At 38.4% G+C, this 16,719-nt stretch overlaps 1 protein-coding gene across 2 annotated transcripts; it reads left to right on the forward strand.

Annotated features, from left to right (window-relative positions):
• Positions 1 to 3,192: 3,192 nt before the first annotated feature.
• smarcc2 (SWI/SNF related, matrix associated, actin dependent regulator of chromatin, subfamily c, member 2) lies at positions 3,193 to 14,765 on the forward strand. Of its 2 annotated transcripts, none has more exons than XM_068720308.1 (26): positions 3,193 to 3,304; positions 3,968 to 4,087; positions 4,210 to 4,295; positions 4,438 to 4,519; positions 5,354 to 5,446; positions 5,571 to 5,640; positions 5,729 to 5,798; positions 6,057 to 6,132; positions 6,674 to 6,918; positions 7,037 to 7,161; positions 7,284 to 7,337; positions 7,671 to 7,708; positions 7,796 to 7,926; positions 8,178 to 8,249; positions 8,360 to 8,473; positions 8,591 to 8,744; positions 8,839 to 8,955; positions 9,036 to 9,098; positions 9,180 to 9,438; positions 9,562 to 9,723; positions 10,059 to 10,120; positions 10,220 to 10,340; positions 10,428 to 10,591; positions 11,728 to 11,862; positions 11,946 to 12,318; positions 12,641 to 14,765. In XM_068720308.1, the coding sequence occupies exons 1-26, from the start codon at positions 3,194 to 3,196 to the stop codon at positions 12,703 to 12,705; spliced, it is 3,162 nt and encodes a 1,053-aa protein (XP_068576409.1). In that variant the 5' UTR covers position 3,193; the 3' UTR covers positions 12,706 to 14,765. The 2 variants fall into 2 exon arrangements, with proteins under 2 accessions (XP_068576409.1, XP_068576410.1); XM_068720309.1 differs by having other exon boundaries at positions 4,444 to 4,519.
• The last annotated feature ends 1,954 nt before the right edge of the window (positions 14,766 to 16,719 follow it).

Here is a 16,719-nt window from a genome sequence, read left to right on the forward strand (position 1 = left end):
TTGAGAGAGTCTGTGAAGTTCTTCAGATGCCCTCAAAAGTGTTGACAGTACGGTTTTACATTTTGGGTCATGACATTTTGGGAGAACGTGTCTTTGTCCTTTTGACACTTTGTGTGTTGGATCTGATGTAGCTTGCTTTAGAGAAGTGGTTGCCATATAAACATTGACACCACCTCTCTGTTTCAGGTGTTACGGCTGTATTTGTTCCCTGTGCTGTTGTCCCTTTTTAGCTCTTTGGAGGTGTGCTGCATTGTTCAACGAGCTCAACTTATCCTCATACAAATGTTCATATGCACCCGGACTAAGAATGAAGGAAGTGCTTAAAAGCTGCTGTGCCAGCAGCAGAACGGAGAGGCTTCTGGCGTGGGGACTGCTGGTCTTGCTGCCTCTCAACCTAGGATTTTGAATTGCCTTGGTTGTATATTTTCATGCCAATAAATTAAATGTTTCTGATTGTTTTAAAGGTGTCTTCTGCGGTATAGTTGGGTCAGTGGTGGAGTTTTGTTTTCCCCAAAGGGCTGCCCAAGGGAAGGGCGTAACACAGGTTTATTGTCAGTTTTGTAAAATACAGCAAAGCCTTTATTAGCGAGTCCACAATTAAAGGTTTGGTTTTCTGAATTATAGCTTCAAGAAGGGTTGAAGACAAACACTAATTGGACAAATTCTTATTACAATATCTGCGTTCAGACAGAATTACAGCGGCAGCAGCTTGTTTTAAGGTAGCTTTCCCATTAAAATACTTGCTTCTTCACCTGCTGCTGCTTCTACCCTCTGCAAGGCCAGTGAAAATGAAACACTGTCTGAATGGAGTTCTCACCTCACCAGAATAAAACAAGCAGATGGATCTTTAATTAAAGGTGAGACGTGGTACTATTCTGGAGCAGGAAGTTCTTGCTGGTGCAAATGAGAGGTTGGGAGATGTTGGACAGGGGGTGTTGGTCGGGTTGTGTCTCAGCAGTGTGTCCAGCCCCCTCCCCGTCACCCCCACCCCTGCCCTCTGAGTCCCACTGCTCCCTCCTCGCAGATTCCAGCGTTAAGTTAATTGGACAGGGAGAGAGGGCTGAGGAGGGAAGCGTTCAGCCCCATTAGCAATCCCTCTGTGGAAGGCTGAGCCAAGAGGATCACAGACTCACAAATAGCAGGATTAAAATAATCAATAGGCTTCACTCTCTCTCCTTCAGCGCAGACGGGTGCACCACACACACACACACACACAGCAAATACAAACACACAGATTGCCTGAGGAATACTAGTTCAAGAAGCACTACTCTCTTCAATGTTGTCTCTGGACTTTCACAAATTAGCCTGGGTCATGTAAGATTCACACACACACACACACACACGCACGCACGCACACACACACACACACACACACACACACACACACACACACACACACACACACACACACACACACCTATTTTCTGTTAATGAAGGTTAATTTGAGCCTCTGACTAACTGAGAACCAGTAAAAAGGTCAAAGGCATGAAAGCAGTCCGTTGGTTTATATTTTGCTCCGTTTTTTTCTGATCTCTCATGTCTGCTGAATTTCCAATTTTAGGACGTTTTTACAAAAGTCTTTTGCTGGATCAACTCATTATGAGGGTACATGGATAACAAAAACTTGCTGTATAGTCCTATAATATTATATTGAATACAGACTCGGGTCTGCTTCCATTTAGGTATTTTTTGTCATATATATTAATATATTTAATTAATATTCTCAATGGGAGCTTTGTTTTTTTGCTTATAGGATTATAATTATTTGTTTGTGTATATTAATACAATATCAAGTCTGTGATAGAGCACGCATTAGGGGCTGTCCCTTTATCCGTGCAGATATTGGAAATTACTTTTATGTGTTTTAATATGAATGTATACATTTTTTTACAAAGGTATCTTTTAAATAAAATTTTAGATACAAGTGAAAAAAGTTAAATACATATTTTGCGTAGCAGAACTATTCATTTTTAGTCTTTCTCATCCTGTTGATAATTTTCCTGAAGACAAAGGGAGATATAGAACAAATGCCACACCATGACTCTCCTGAATTAATCAAAGACAAATAAATTGGATACAAATGATTAAATACATTAATAATAATAAAGAGCTAAATAAAATAAGTAGCAGGACATAGAATACTTGAATAACTATTGTGAACATTGTAAAATCAACTTTCATGGTTCAGGTCTAATACAATGAAAATAATGAATTGATAGAAGGCCTCATGGACAGTACCTCATTCACATGAATACAAATCAAACAGATTATTAAAAACATATTTTTTGTAAATACAATGTGTGCATTCACTGCTACTGAATCACAACCTGGTCCTTTAAAACTTTTTTAATTATTTCGGTCATATTTCAATAGTGCAGAATTTATGTTTTCTTTCACTTTTTATTTAAGATTTACAAGTAATAGCTTTATTGGGTCATTTAAATGTTGCAGTCTATTCGAGAAAGTTACAATTAATCAACCATCACTCTCAGCGAGGAAGCATAAAGTTACTTCTCGTCATGCTTCATACTCAAAATATACACACTTCTTTCGGTTGCCACTTACAGTATCCACTCACACTGTGAGGTGCATCAAACTACCTGTTGATTCTGTAAATTATTTCATTGTTCAAATGTCTACAGACGCAGCGAGATCTAACGACCTGTTAAATGATATGTAGTATGAGGATTATAGGCTTTTGTATTTCATTTTTAGGATTTTTGAAATAAGCGTAAACTTATCGGGCCTATATGCAGATTATAGTGATAGAGGGCACACAAAAAATATCCTTATTATTTAATACATCACTATCGACCAGAGACAGTGTCTACTGCTTTTCATCTCTTTCAAAATACCATTTTGGTAGGAGCCATTCTGCATGATGAGTAGCCTGCTTTTAATCATGATACTTTCACGATATTTACATTTCGTCACTTCTTCTTTGATTATAGTATGTCAACTTGTAGTGTAGTATTTTTACAATAAGGTTTTTTAATTATTCTTCTCCACCCTGGTGCATGCCGCTGCTTTTCAAATCTGTCACAGCATGAAGAAGTATTTTATTTAAAAATCTTTCCCTACATGAGTGCGCAACCTGCTGTACATTGATTGTTATTACGCTCACCATCAGTTGTAGTACCAGACTTTGGCCGTTGGGCGGCAGGCGACGTTGACTAGTAGTCTGCAGTCAAAGATGGCGGTGCGGAAGAAAGACGGCGGCCCGAATGTAAAATATTTCGAAGCGTCTGATACCGTTTCTCAGTTTGATAATGTCCGCGTCTGGCTGGGAAAGAATTACAAAAAGGTACTGACCGCATGTTTTGTATCCGTGCACGCGGAGCTGTGATTTTTCACCCTAAAATGCGGGTACTTACCTATTGGGCAGAGGCAGTGACAAAGAGAGGAGGGAGGGTGCTGCTGAGCGTCCAGCTGTTTGATTCACTCGAGCCGGGATACAAAAGGATGCTGAGCCAACAGCTGCAACAGATGCAGACGCTAAAAGCGGCAATCCTATACGTTAATGTAGCTAAACCGATGCAAAAGCAATACACAATCAGTCCTGCGAGGATGATATTTTGCAAAAGAGGTGACTTTAGCCGGCCAAGAAGCTAGCTAGCTAGTTAGCTAATCGGCTAACGGTAATGCAGCTCAGATCCAGATGTTGGCTGTGTGGCGCGCGCTGACTTAAGTCATGGCCTGTCTGGAATAACATAGACACATTGATTTAACCAAATAACTGCATCATTTCTTTAAGAGCTCGACAACAATAATGATGAAATGAACTATATTTACCATTTAATTCCCATATCACATGTTACATAACATACCCTGATTAATAGAGAAGATGCTCCCTCCAGTTTTTTGACATAACTGAGCCGTCAGCAACTATCAGCAGACTGTAGTTAACTGTTATCTGTCCTCCCTGTGGCTCTGCACTGATAGCCTCTCTGTGTTGATGTCCTCTCAGTACATCCAGGCCGAGCCCCCCACCAACAAGTCTCTGTCCAGCCTGGTGGTCCAGCTGCTCCAGTTCCAGGAGGAGGTGTTCGGTCGACATGTCAGCAACCCTCCGCTCACCAAGCTGCCAGTATGTCTTCTTTATCTGTCTCACACACACACACACACACACACGCACACACACACACCCACACACACACACACACACAACTTTACCCCACTGAGGCATTTTAAACTGTTTTGCGTCTACAGATGAAGTGTTTTCTGGACTTCAAGTCAGGAGGGGCTCTCTGCCACATCCTTGCTGCTGCCTACAAGTTCAAGAGTGACCAAGGATGGTAAGACTTTCTTTTTAGCTGGTGTACATGTTTACTAAACAAACAAACTGAAAATAAATTGTGCTGTGTGAGTGCTCTGTACATAGTTGGATTTTGGCTATGTTGCTGTTTCATGTGTAACTCCAGTCTAATTTCCTGGTAGGCGCAGGTTTGACTTCCAGAATCCGTCGAGGATGGACCGAAATGTGGAGATGTTCATGACCATTGAGAAGTCCTTAGTGCAAGTGAGTTTGCCACAGAGCTTTTCTCTATGTATGTTTCTAACACACATTACCTGGACAACCAAAATGCAATTGTAAATGTTTTCAGTTCTATTTTTTGAGACGTAATAGCAGTGTTTAAATTATAATTTTTTTTGTATTAAGAAAGTTTCTTTCACGTCACTCACTTTTACAACATTCCCACAATTTGCCACAATTATAATGGTTGTTTTTGAAGAAATCAAGTGTGAGCTCAAGCAGGGGTCAGTTGATACATTTTTTCCTTTTTTTATTTTTTGCTGCAGGCACCATAGCTCAATAATTGCAAAGAAAAAACTATATTTGAGAGATTGCATGTCTTTTACGATTCCATCATATTTGTGAGTTAGCACTTATTGTATTCATATTAGTTTGTTTCTGCACTGTACTTTTGCTCTGGTTTATGCTCTTAAATGCTTGTTTAAAAAAGGAGAAGCACTTATGACTTCTGGTGACTAGTAGTTCTCTTGAATACCTATGTTGAATACACTTATTGTAAGTCGCTTTGGATAAAAGCGTCTGCTAAATGACTGTAATGTAATGTAATGTAATGTGATGTCTGAGAATCAGGCTGCCTGAGGTTTACATAAAGAAATAATGAAAGGCACCCAATCATGTGACTTGAGCAGTAATCCTACTTAATTATTCCTACAGTTACACTACAAGATCATTCAGCTCCCATTATCTGAAGAGCTCAACAACACTGACTGAGTTTTAATTGAGATTATATGATATTAAATATATAGATTTTATATATATTTCCTGACTATTTTAATTTTGATTTCACTTTTTATTTTTATTTTTTTATTTTAAATTCAGAACAACTGCCTGAGTAGGCCAGTCATCTACCTGAGCTCTGACATAGAGCCAAAACTGCTTGGGAAACTGAAAGACATCATAAAAAGACATCAGGTGTGTATTTTGTTTTGTTAGAAGTCTCAGTACTACAGACAGAAAACACACCCAAAACGTACAACCATTTTTATGTTGTAATGTAAAATAAAACAATATTTCCTTGTGACTTTATCTGTTGCAGGGCTCAGTAACTGAGGACAAGGCCTCCAGCTCCCATGTTGTTGTTCCTATTCCCACCACCCTGGAGGAAGGTGAGGCTTCAGATGTTTGTTGTTTTTATTGTGAATTCTGCTGCAATGAATAGCTTTGTGCTGATTTCCTTTTCTCTGTTTGGTCCAGAGGAGTGGGTGCGTCCAGTGATGAAGAGAGATAAGCAAGTGCTGCTCCACTGGGGATACTTTCCTGACAGGTTGGTGCTGAGTTTATAGAGATATGAACGTCATTCAACGTTTTACACTTAACTAGAAACATTTTACACTTAACTGTGGATGTATAACACTGTAGAGTGGATCTGCCGATGTTGTTTTCTTGAAGTCTCATACTGCTCTTAACTCTACAAGCTTAAGGTAGAGTTAAGGCTCATGGTCTACCTGAGTTGTTTTTACAAGCCTAAACTTGTAATCTTTCTCCTGCCTTGCCCGTTGACCTCATTCCTCTCACCATTTAGTTATGATATCTGGATCCAAGCCAGTGAGATTGAGGCTGCCGTGGAGGATCCTCCCAGCCCAGAAAAGCCTAGGAAGGTATTTCTTTTCTAGAAACTTTTTTGTTGTGTCTCTGTTTTTGTGTCATCCATTCCCAATTTTTAAAATCTGTGTTCTTTATCCTCTCTTAATTTGAACATTCTTAATAAATCCTTTTTTGCTATCTGCTTACATACTCCCTAAGTTTAATTAAACATATTTCACACTAACCCTAACCACACCAAATATACAGTATATATATATATATATATATATATATATATATTGCTGTATTGACACTTAGAATGAGTAACATATTCATATCAAATATGCTGTTTTTAATGGGTGCATGAGATTTTTTGATTTTATAAATGTTAGATGCCTGTGCATCATTTTTATGTACACAATTTTGGAAAACGTCTTTAAGTCTTGAGTATGTAATGATGGAAGTTCATTTGATCTGTCTCAGCCTTTTCTTTATTATACAAACCTGTCAGGGGACTGTAAAGTGTACAGAGAGCTGATAGCTCCCTAGTTTGGAAACAGTACTCTTCTCATATTTTTATTTCTGTGCAAAACAAACAATGCTCTCTGTTTACAGGTCCATGCCAAGTGGATTTTAGACCTGGACCAGTATAATGAGTGGATGAATGAGGAGGATTATGAAGTGGGCGAGGGCTGCCCTAAGAGGAAGAGGATCTCAGCCAAGACCCTGACAGATGAGGTGACCACTCCTGATGAGCGGAGGGACAAGAAGCCTGGCAGTGCCAAGAAGAGGAAGAGGTCGCCGTCGCCATCTCCCACCCCTCCACCTCAGGAGAGCAAGAAGAAGAATACCAAAAAAGGGTTGGTAACCAGACGTGTTGTGATGCAATGATGTCACACTCATCAGCTGTCAGAACCAGTTGAATCAGAGACATTATGCAGTATTGTAAAATAATGTATTGTGTGTCTGTGTGGACAGGCCAACGACCCCGTACACCAAGTCTAAACGGGGCCAAAGGGAGGAGGAACAGGAGGATCCTAGTAAAGACTTGGATGAAGCGTCACCTGTTCCAGTGTCGGAAGAGGGAAACCCACCTAAAACAAGTACACAAATGTTCAAAATATGAATAAATAAAACTATATATGATCTTTAAAATATACCAATGTTCTAGACTTTAAAGTAGTTGTTGTCTGTTACTGGCTGACATTATATTTTATTTTTGTAGATAACACCAAGAAGGACTCTGATTCAATTCCAGTAAAGGGAGGAACAGATATGGGTGAGCAGAAATTTTTTTATGTGTCACCTCCATCATGGCCACCTATAACAACTTTTACAAGAAAATTTTTCTTTTCTGTGCAAACACTGGAAAAGCAAGAGGGATCCACAGAATATTTGTTTCAGCAATTTAATCGTGGATCTGGGTTTTTCCCATATTACAACATATTGTTTTGACAAGACTGTTTACTATCACAGCACGGAGGAAAAGTGCCCATTTCAAGCTGTGAATAAGTCCTCTATTCTTTTTTTAAGTTAATTTTGTATTAAGTGAATGTTATGTCTCTCTGCCCTTGTTTTATATTCACTTACTATTCTTTTGTGATTTGAACAGATGAGCAAGAGGATGAGTCCATGGAAACAACAGGCAAAGTAAGGTAGTTTGTAAAAACTGCAGGAAAGTGTGGGGGCAGTGAGCGCAGACAAGCCGTATATCAACATGAGTGTGTGTTTAAACAGGAGGAGGAGGAAGGCTCTCCAAGCGTGAAGGGTGAACCAGTGAAAGGCTCGGACCTTCACGAGGACAACGTGACCGAGCAAACTCATCACATTATTATACCGAGCTACGCTGCCTGGTTTGACTACAACAGGTAAGAAAACATTTTTTTTTTTTTTAAATGTTTCAAGTGATCTGATTCCGATTCTGATCTGATTGATTTATAGATGTGAAAAGTAAGATATGGGTGAAATTAGCTTTTGTCAATTTAGTTTGACATGAAAACCAGCATAGTCTCCACTTTAGAGAGCATATGTCAGGAGGTGCTACTCAAAAAGTCAAAGTGAGTCATTCATACGTATTTCAGCTGCGAGTCCTCATAATGTCGTAATTGTTTCCCCCCAGTGTTCATGCCATTGAGCGCAGAGCCCTGCCAGAGTTTTTTAATGGGAAGAACAAATCCAAAACCCCAGAGATGTGAGTATTTGATCTGTACACAAAACAAGATTAGATGTTTATCTGACACACATTTCAAAAAGCACATATGATACAACAGTAAGTTGAGTTTATGCACCTCCTTCTTTCAGTTACCTGGCGTACAGGAACTTCATGATTGACACCTACCGGCTGAACCCTCAGGAATATCTGACGTCCACGGCCTGTCGCAGGAACCTGGCAGGAGACGTGTGTGCAATTATGAGGTAGTTAGAGGCTGAATGTGAATATTTCCACTCAAACCAGTTTGTCTTTGTTAGACAGTCGCTTGTTTTGGTCACACTGCTGTCAGTGTTGTACACTCTGTGCTTCTTCTGCTGCAGAGTGCACGCCTTCCTGGAGCAGTGGGGCCTGATCAATTACCAGGTTGACTCTGAGAGCCGACCCACACCCATGGGTCCCCCACCCACTTCTCACTTCCACGTCCTGGCAGACACTCCGTCCAGTCTGGTGCCCCTGCAGCCCAAGACGTCCCAGGTCCACATACACTCTCACACTCAAACACAAATAAAAACATGCGCACACTTGTTCTGGGTTGTTTTACACGTGTCCTGTATTTGTGCACATGTAGACCCCTGCTACCCAGCAGATGATGTCCTTCCCAGATAAAGTGAAGGAGAAACCAGCAGATCTGCAAAACTTTGGGTTGCGGACTGACATGTACAGCAAGAAGACTTGTTCTGCAAAGGTACACGTCCAAGAAAATGCATGAAGGAAGGATTCTTTTTCTGTAAATTTACAACAACGAATAATGATATTTGTGCACAGAGCAAGAGCACAGCGAGCTCTATGAGGGAGTGGACAGAGCAAGAAACACTACTACTACTTGAGGTACAAATTATCCTTAAAATCAATTGTGTGAAAATAAGAAAGTAGAAATGCGAAGCTAAATGTAGTCCCCACTTCTCTCAGGGGTTGGAGATGTACAAGGACGACTGGAACAAGGTTTCAGAACATGTGGGCAGCCGTACGCAGGATGAGTGCATCCTGCACTTCCTGCGGCTGCCCATTGAAGACCCTTACTTAGAGGACAACTCGTCGTCCCTGGGACCACTAGCCTACCAGCCAGTACCTTTCAGCCAGGCAGGAAACCCTGTAATGAGCACAGTGGCCTTCCTCGCCTCTGTCGTCGACCCACGTGTTGCCTCGGCTGCAGCCAAATCTGCTCTGGGTGAGAAGGAGCTTATTTTGAATTAATTTTACTGAATGTTTTGATTTTGAATTTGAATATCTCTGGTCATTATTGATTACTCTTTAGTAACCGATGACCTCGATCTGTCTCTCTCCCTCTTAGAGGAGTTTTCTCGTATGAAGGAGGAGGTTCCTGCAGCGCTTGTTGAGGCTCATGTGCGGCGGGTGGAGGAGGCAGCGAGAGTCAGTGGCCGACAGGACCCGCTGTACGGCTTGGAGGGTAGTGGCATCGCAGGCACTGGTCTGGAGGATGGAGACAGACCTGGTAGGAGGGACACACGCACATGCAGAATTGTAGGGCTGTAGCCAACCAAAGAAAATCTTAAAATCTAAATCTACTCTTCAACCAATTGATTGGTCAAACGGTAAAAAAGAAGTCTGCTTGTTCCTGTAGATTAACTCAACGGCCACAGTGCATTGTGCACTCTACCTGGCACCCTAAATCAATTATAAATAAAGATAAAAAGCTATTTGCAGTATATAAAATTATTTTAAACCTCATTATTTTATACTTAGATGATAACAACAGAATCAAAGCCGACCAGTGAGAACCTGCCCATATTTATATGGCTTCCATAGAGTGACTTGTCTTCTCTCTAGATGAAAGCAGTGATGAAAGTAAGAGTGACAGCCAACCAGGTGAAGAGAAGAGGGAGTCCAAGGTATGATGCGTGTTCGATATAACATAATAATTCTGTTTTGTGAGTTCTGCTGATGAACTTCTGCGAAGCTCATTGTGTCTTGTTTGCTTTCCCATTTAGGACAGCAAAGATGGAGCGACTGAGGAAGAGGAGAAACAGGCAGAGAATGGGAAGAAGGAAGAAGAAAGAGGAAGAGAAGTAGAAGGAGAGAGGGAGACGGAAAAAACAGAGTCAGAGATTGGTATGAAAATGCATCTCAGTCAGAAAGAGGAAATAGAGTGTTCTTGACAAAGGAAAAAAAAGAAAGAACCTTTTTTTTCTCTCAAAGGTGATGGGGAGAAGGCGAAGGACAGAAAAGAGAGCACAGAGGAAGGACAAAGAGAAGCAGAGAGTGAAGGAGAGAGGAAGGCTAAAGTGGAGCGCGACGTTGGAGAGGGGAACCTTGCCACTGCTGCTGCTTCTGCACTCGCTGCTGCTGCTGTCAAAGCCAAGGTAAAGTTTATTATTACTGTATCCTTCATCACCTTTCTATGCCTCCACGTCTGCAACAGCCATGGCATCATGTTTTTGTGTTGCCTCTCCGTCTCCTTCTTTCTGTCCCATTTTTGTGAATTGTGTGAAAATAAGAAACTGAAGGGAAATTCTTCAAATTTGGCACAAACGTCCACTTGCACCCATGGATGAAATTATTAGAATTCGGTGGTCAAAGGTCACTATGAACTCACAGAGCACGTGTTTAACCATAATGCAAGAATTCATTATTTTATGACTGTTTTAGTGACATACTATACTATAACTTTATGACCTACTATACTCACATTTTGACTTTTTCATAAAAAGTATTGACAAACTTTTGACTTTGTCTTTTTATTATTTTTATGACATGTTATTCTATGATTTTGTATGAACATATTGACATATATACTTACATTTTTTATGCAATACTAAAGTGCAGTACTTTTCTTCATACTATATTATGTTTTTTATGATTTGATTTGTCTCACTATAATATATTGTTCTCTTATCATGTACTGTACTATGGCGTTTTAAAGGCTTTTTGTGACAAAGTACAGTGTTAATTTTTTAGATGATTCTTTTGACATAGTATACTTTGACTTTTTATGACATTTGTTATGATGTTCTATACTATGACGATATTATAATATTTATGACATGCACTATGAATTATTCATGTTTTTTGACATTCTATACTATGACGTATTCATGACTTCTTCTGAATGATAATTTTCATGACAAACTATACTATTTTCTTTTTTGACATACTATACTATGACTTATTTATGATATGTTTTTTTTACATACAATACTATGACCTAATCATGGTTTTTGCACAACATGCTTTACTGTGACTTTTTAAAATATTTTTTAATAATCTTTTATGATTATTTTTTTTTTACATATTCTTCTATGACTCACGTATCACATATTGATGACATACAATATTGTCACTTTTTCATGACAAAATATACTATGAGTGATGTCAGTTTTGACAGACATAGATGTAAACTGCATGGCGGAGGCATACAACTATGAAGCGGTGGGTGATTCTAGTTTTTCTTACTGTCACATTTTTTTTAATCTAAGTTTCTCCTTCACTTTCTTCGTAGCACCTGGCTGCAGTTGAAGAGAGGAAGATTAAATCTCTTGTGGCTCTGCTGGTGGAGACCCAAATGAAGAAGCTGGAGATTAAACTGCGACACTTCGAAGAACTGGAAACCATAATGGACAGAGAGAGGGAGGCCGTAAGTTAAGGATTCTGGGATATGTAGTATAGAGACTAATTACAGTACAATACCTTTAACCTTTTCACTGTTTGTGTTTGTAGTTGGAGTACCAGCGTCAGCAGCTGCTGGCTGACCGTCAGTCCTTCCACATGGAACAGTTGAAATATGCTGAGATGAGGGCCCGCCAGCAGCACTTCCAGCAGATTCAGCACCAGCAGCACAGCCAGGCCGCGGGCCCTCATGCCAACCAGGCCGCCCCAGCACCAGCCCCAGCACCCCCGACCGCAAGTCAGCAGGCTCCCAACACACCAGCGCCACAGCCGGCCCCCAGTCCCGCGCCTCCAGCCTCAGCTTCTGCCCCGGCCCCTGAGTCCCAACCCCCTCAGGGTGCTCACACCTCGCCCCCCTGCCCCCAAGGTGCAACCCCAGCTCCCCACTCAAGCTCCAGCTCCAGCACTACTCCTGTTCTCCATGGTAAGTTCAAAGTTTGAGCAATATTTTGATCACTAGTTCTTAAATACATATGATACATTCATTATTTTATTATATTTATCTGCTCTCTCATCCCTATTTTTTAACTTAGATCTGTATAACCATTACCATGTATTTGAATAAATATATTTTGGATGGATTTCATATATAATATACTAAGTTCTCCACATGTACACTATTATCAGCTTTGAATTATTTGTCCTGTTAATTTCACTTGAGTACTCAAAACAAGGAGAACATTTTTAAAAAATGTGTCAAGAAGTCATTACATTTTTCGGCTCCTCACCTGTTTTACCCCTTACAGAGCCCACCCCCCCTCTTCCTGGGGAAACACTCCACCCCTCAGCTCCAGTCCCAACTCCACAGTGAGAGAATCATACACAGCCTGAGAATCCGAATGACTCTGACCACTTGCTGGTATCATCTGAAATGAAGAAATCATAAACCGAAGAAGAACACATTTTACATGTTCAGCTCTTTTATTTTTTTTTATTTTTTTTTTTTTCCAACAGGACAACTGATGCAAAAAAGAAAAAATGATAACGTATAAATCAAACCAGCTCTACTTTAACTCTCTGTTGAAAAAGATGTCCTTTTTAAATTTAATCTGCCTATGAAGAAAATGTAGTTTCAAACAGAAGCTGTTCATCCTGTGCGGTCGATTGGACAGTAACATCTCACTTCATAATTTGAAGCTTAACACCAGAGTGAACTTAGAGGGTCTTACCAACATGCTGCCAGTCAAGGAAAGAAGAGAAAAGACTCATCTCGCGTTTTCAGTGTTTTGGCAATTATTTTCCGCAACAGTTTGACACAGCTTGTGAAGTTGGTGCTTTACAATCTCTCCAGAGTTCCCCCCCTTGTACTGTAGGTACTAATTACAATATATGTAAGACAAAAATGCACTTTTAAAATGTTTCCCACGGTCTAATTGAAAGACTCGAAGCATCGATGAAATTTAACTTTAGCACTTATATCATCCTTATGTTGTCTTAAATACTTTTTCATGCTGAAGGTTTTGAAAACTTGATTGGAAATGTTCCTTTTTCCGCTCTATTTGTATTTGTTTTACATGGACAAACAGTCACTCTACAGGGTCTGGCCTGGAGATCACTAAAACCAACATCTCTCTCCAGAGAAATGTCTGTAATGAATGAAAACAAAGCAGAAGCCAGTTAGAAATACAGTTGGTTTGGCTGCAGTTTGAGACAATGTACTGTAAACTGGATTTTTGGTTACAAACACATCTTGTGTTGCCCTGTAATGATAATATTTGAAAGTTCTGACAGCATGGAATTATCATCCTGAGAAGACCTCTCTTTAAATATATCTTAATAATGTCCCTCCGTTCGACAGCACTTAAGGAATAACATGTCAGCGAGGAGCTTCATGTTTTTCAAATCTGGATGAACTAAAGCATCCAGGAGTTTGTGAGGAATGTAGTTTTGTTCAAAAGGAATGATTGAAAGTCTGGGAATGATAGTTTTACCAGTGACCGCATGAGTGTTTTATTATTAATTTGACTTTGTGTTAATTGCTCAACCAAAATGTTTTATAATCATGTTTATCTCACATTTATTCAGTGAGTTGTATTGTGGTTGCTTGGGAAATTAAGATTTTTTAGCAGCTTGTTTTTCGCTGGTGCATTTCAAGTTACACATGGAAGAAATGTGAAGCCTGTCAAAAAACAAGGGAGCTCGCACCTTAAACAGCTGACAATGGAGAATTGTGTCCTTAATATCTGCAACAATATCCTCACTTTTTATCCTATCAATTTTTATATTTTTTACTTTCTGTTTTTCCATATCCTTTCTTTGATATGTCAACATTGTAACTGTATATTATTACATTTGTATCTTATATTTACCCTCTCCACTGTTGTGTATGAGTCAGGCAGGTTTGTTGGAACTGTCTTGAGATGTGACTGTGAGCATTTGTGTATGTGAACGCATGCCATTAAGATCTGTAAACAACATTACCGTTCAGTTTTATTTCCAGTGCCATTTGTCGTGTGTCACAGAGTTTGAAGAATTAAAAAAACAGGCTTCCTTCTGCAGACGACACGTCACGTCAGTGTCATGAATTATAATCCAGTCAAAAGGTGAAACTTTACAGTTAATGTCCGTCAAGCCAGTATTGCAGACCTCACCATAGTTGTGAGCATAAATGGACTTCTTTTATCTGTGTTATTACTACATTGTGTGGATTTTGTGATATGAAATAAGTGTATGTTCAGTTTCTGTATGTTTTTCACTATGCTGAAGGTAGCAGCAATTGCATTGATTATTATACCGTAGAATCAATTTTTCCTCAGTAAATCATCACATTCTGACTGACAGTTACTCTGGCAGTTTGTATTTAACAAAAATGCATAACAAAAGGGGTTCAGGTTTTAATTACAAAATGTTGGGGAAAAAATAAAGATGTGAAGAGGAAGTCATTGTGTGGAGTGGTTTGTTTTATTATTTTTATTCTAAATAATTTAGCATTTTAAACTTGTCTTGCGTATGTAAAGTCTGCGCCGTTTATTTAAGTTTTCTATGAAGATGCAATTTTAAAATATCACAAGATAGTCATAGCATAGTTTGTCATAAAATCATCATAAAAAAGTAATGTCATGAAAATGTCATAGTATAACACAAATATTGTTAAATTTAATATTTCTAAAAAGTCATTGTAAAGTAAATCATAAAAATGTAATAAAAAGTCAGTTTGCCAGAAAAATATCATAGTATAATATCTCATAAAAATATGAAAAAGTCATAATATAGTATGACAGAGAAATATCCTAAAAAGTCATATTATAGGATATCACAAAAATGTCAAAGAAATGTCATACTATAGGATGTCATAAAAATATTAAATTATTTTTAATATTAAACATTAAAAATTCATAGCATAGTATGCCAGAAAAATTTCATAAAATGTGTCATGCTATGACAGTCAAAAAGTCTATAAAAAGTCATAGTATAGTATGTCAAAAAAAGTAATATCCTAAACAAAATTCTCTCATAAATTCCTAGTATAGTATGTCGAAAAAAAGTGTAAAAAGTCTTAAAAAGTCATTATTTGGTATGTGGAAGAAAAAAAAGTGGCTCATAGTCATAGTGTGTCACAAAGTTTTTAAAAGTTCATAGTATAGTATGGATGTCAAAAAAGGTCATAGAATAATGTGTCAAGAAAAATTATTGTATAGTATGTCGAAAAAAAGTCATTGTAGGGTGTCTCAAAATAAAAAAAAAGTCATAGTATGGTGCAAAAAGTCTAAAAATATCATAAAATATTAAGTCAAAAAAGTATAATGCGTAGTGAAAAAAGCCATAGTATAATTCTTCATAAAAATATTGAAAAATCATAGTATAGTATGCCAGAAAATTCCTAAAATGTCATAGTATAGTATGCAATAAAACTATTATAAACAATACATAATATAGTATGCCATTAAATGTTATGAAAAAGTCATAGTATGGCATATCATAGAAATGTCATAAAAAGTCATACTATATTATGTTATAAAATGGCAAAGAAAAGTCCCAGTATACTTTGTAATTTAAAGAAAATCATAAAAACTTGTAGTGTAATGTCATAAATATATTAATAAAATGTGATATTATATTAAGTTAAAAATGTTATAAAAATCATAGTATAGTGTGTCATTAAAAGTCATATAAAGGCATAGTATATTTCATGAAAATATCATTAAAGTCATACAGACTTTAATTAAAAAGTCATAGTATATGACCATACCATAAACATGTATAGTATAGCATGTCATAGACAAAAGTGTTTCCCTCTATGAGTGTACATACCACTGTTATTCCTTTTTCTCTCCACCTTACAAATGTATTATCTGTCTCTCCAGGTCTAAACCTGGGAGTCTGAGGAGGCCAAATCAGAAGTTTACTGTCTCCTTCCAATTTGTATTTTTTGACTATCTCGTTCCAAATTTTCAGTGATTCTTCTAAGATGGAATTTTCACCCTCTTGGTATGTATATTCTTTTCCACCTAGCCTGGCCTGAGGTTGAGATTGACCCAGATTTAGCACAATGTGTTTCCATCCACTTGATACTCCGGGGAGCACCAATAAACAATGTATCTCAATTGAGCCGTGTAATAGTATTCTCTAAGATTTGGCAGTGCTAGGCCTCCGTTTTCCTTGTCAATTTGGAGTGTCTTAAATTTTACCCGTGGCCTTGCTCTTGTTTTATCTGTTTATCCCATGTTGTAAATTGAGATTCTGGGATTCTGACTGGTAGTGATAAGAAGAAGTACAGCAACCTTTGCAGTACATTCATTTTCACCACCTTAATTCTTGAACTAAAATACAATACTAGTGTTGACCATTTTGTTATATCTTTCTGTATCCTATCATTTATTATATT

This window comes from Cebidichthys violaceus, unplaced genomic scaffold (genome assembly GCF_023349555.1).
Source record: "Cebidichthys violaceus isolate CVI_PGR_0920_01 unplaced genomic scaffold, fCebVio1.0.p SCAF_25, whole genome shotgun sequence".
Taxonomy (NCBI): Eukaryota; Metazoa; Chordata; class Actinopteri; order Perciformes; family Stichaeidae; genus Cebidichthys; species Cebidichthys violaceus.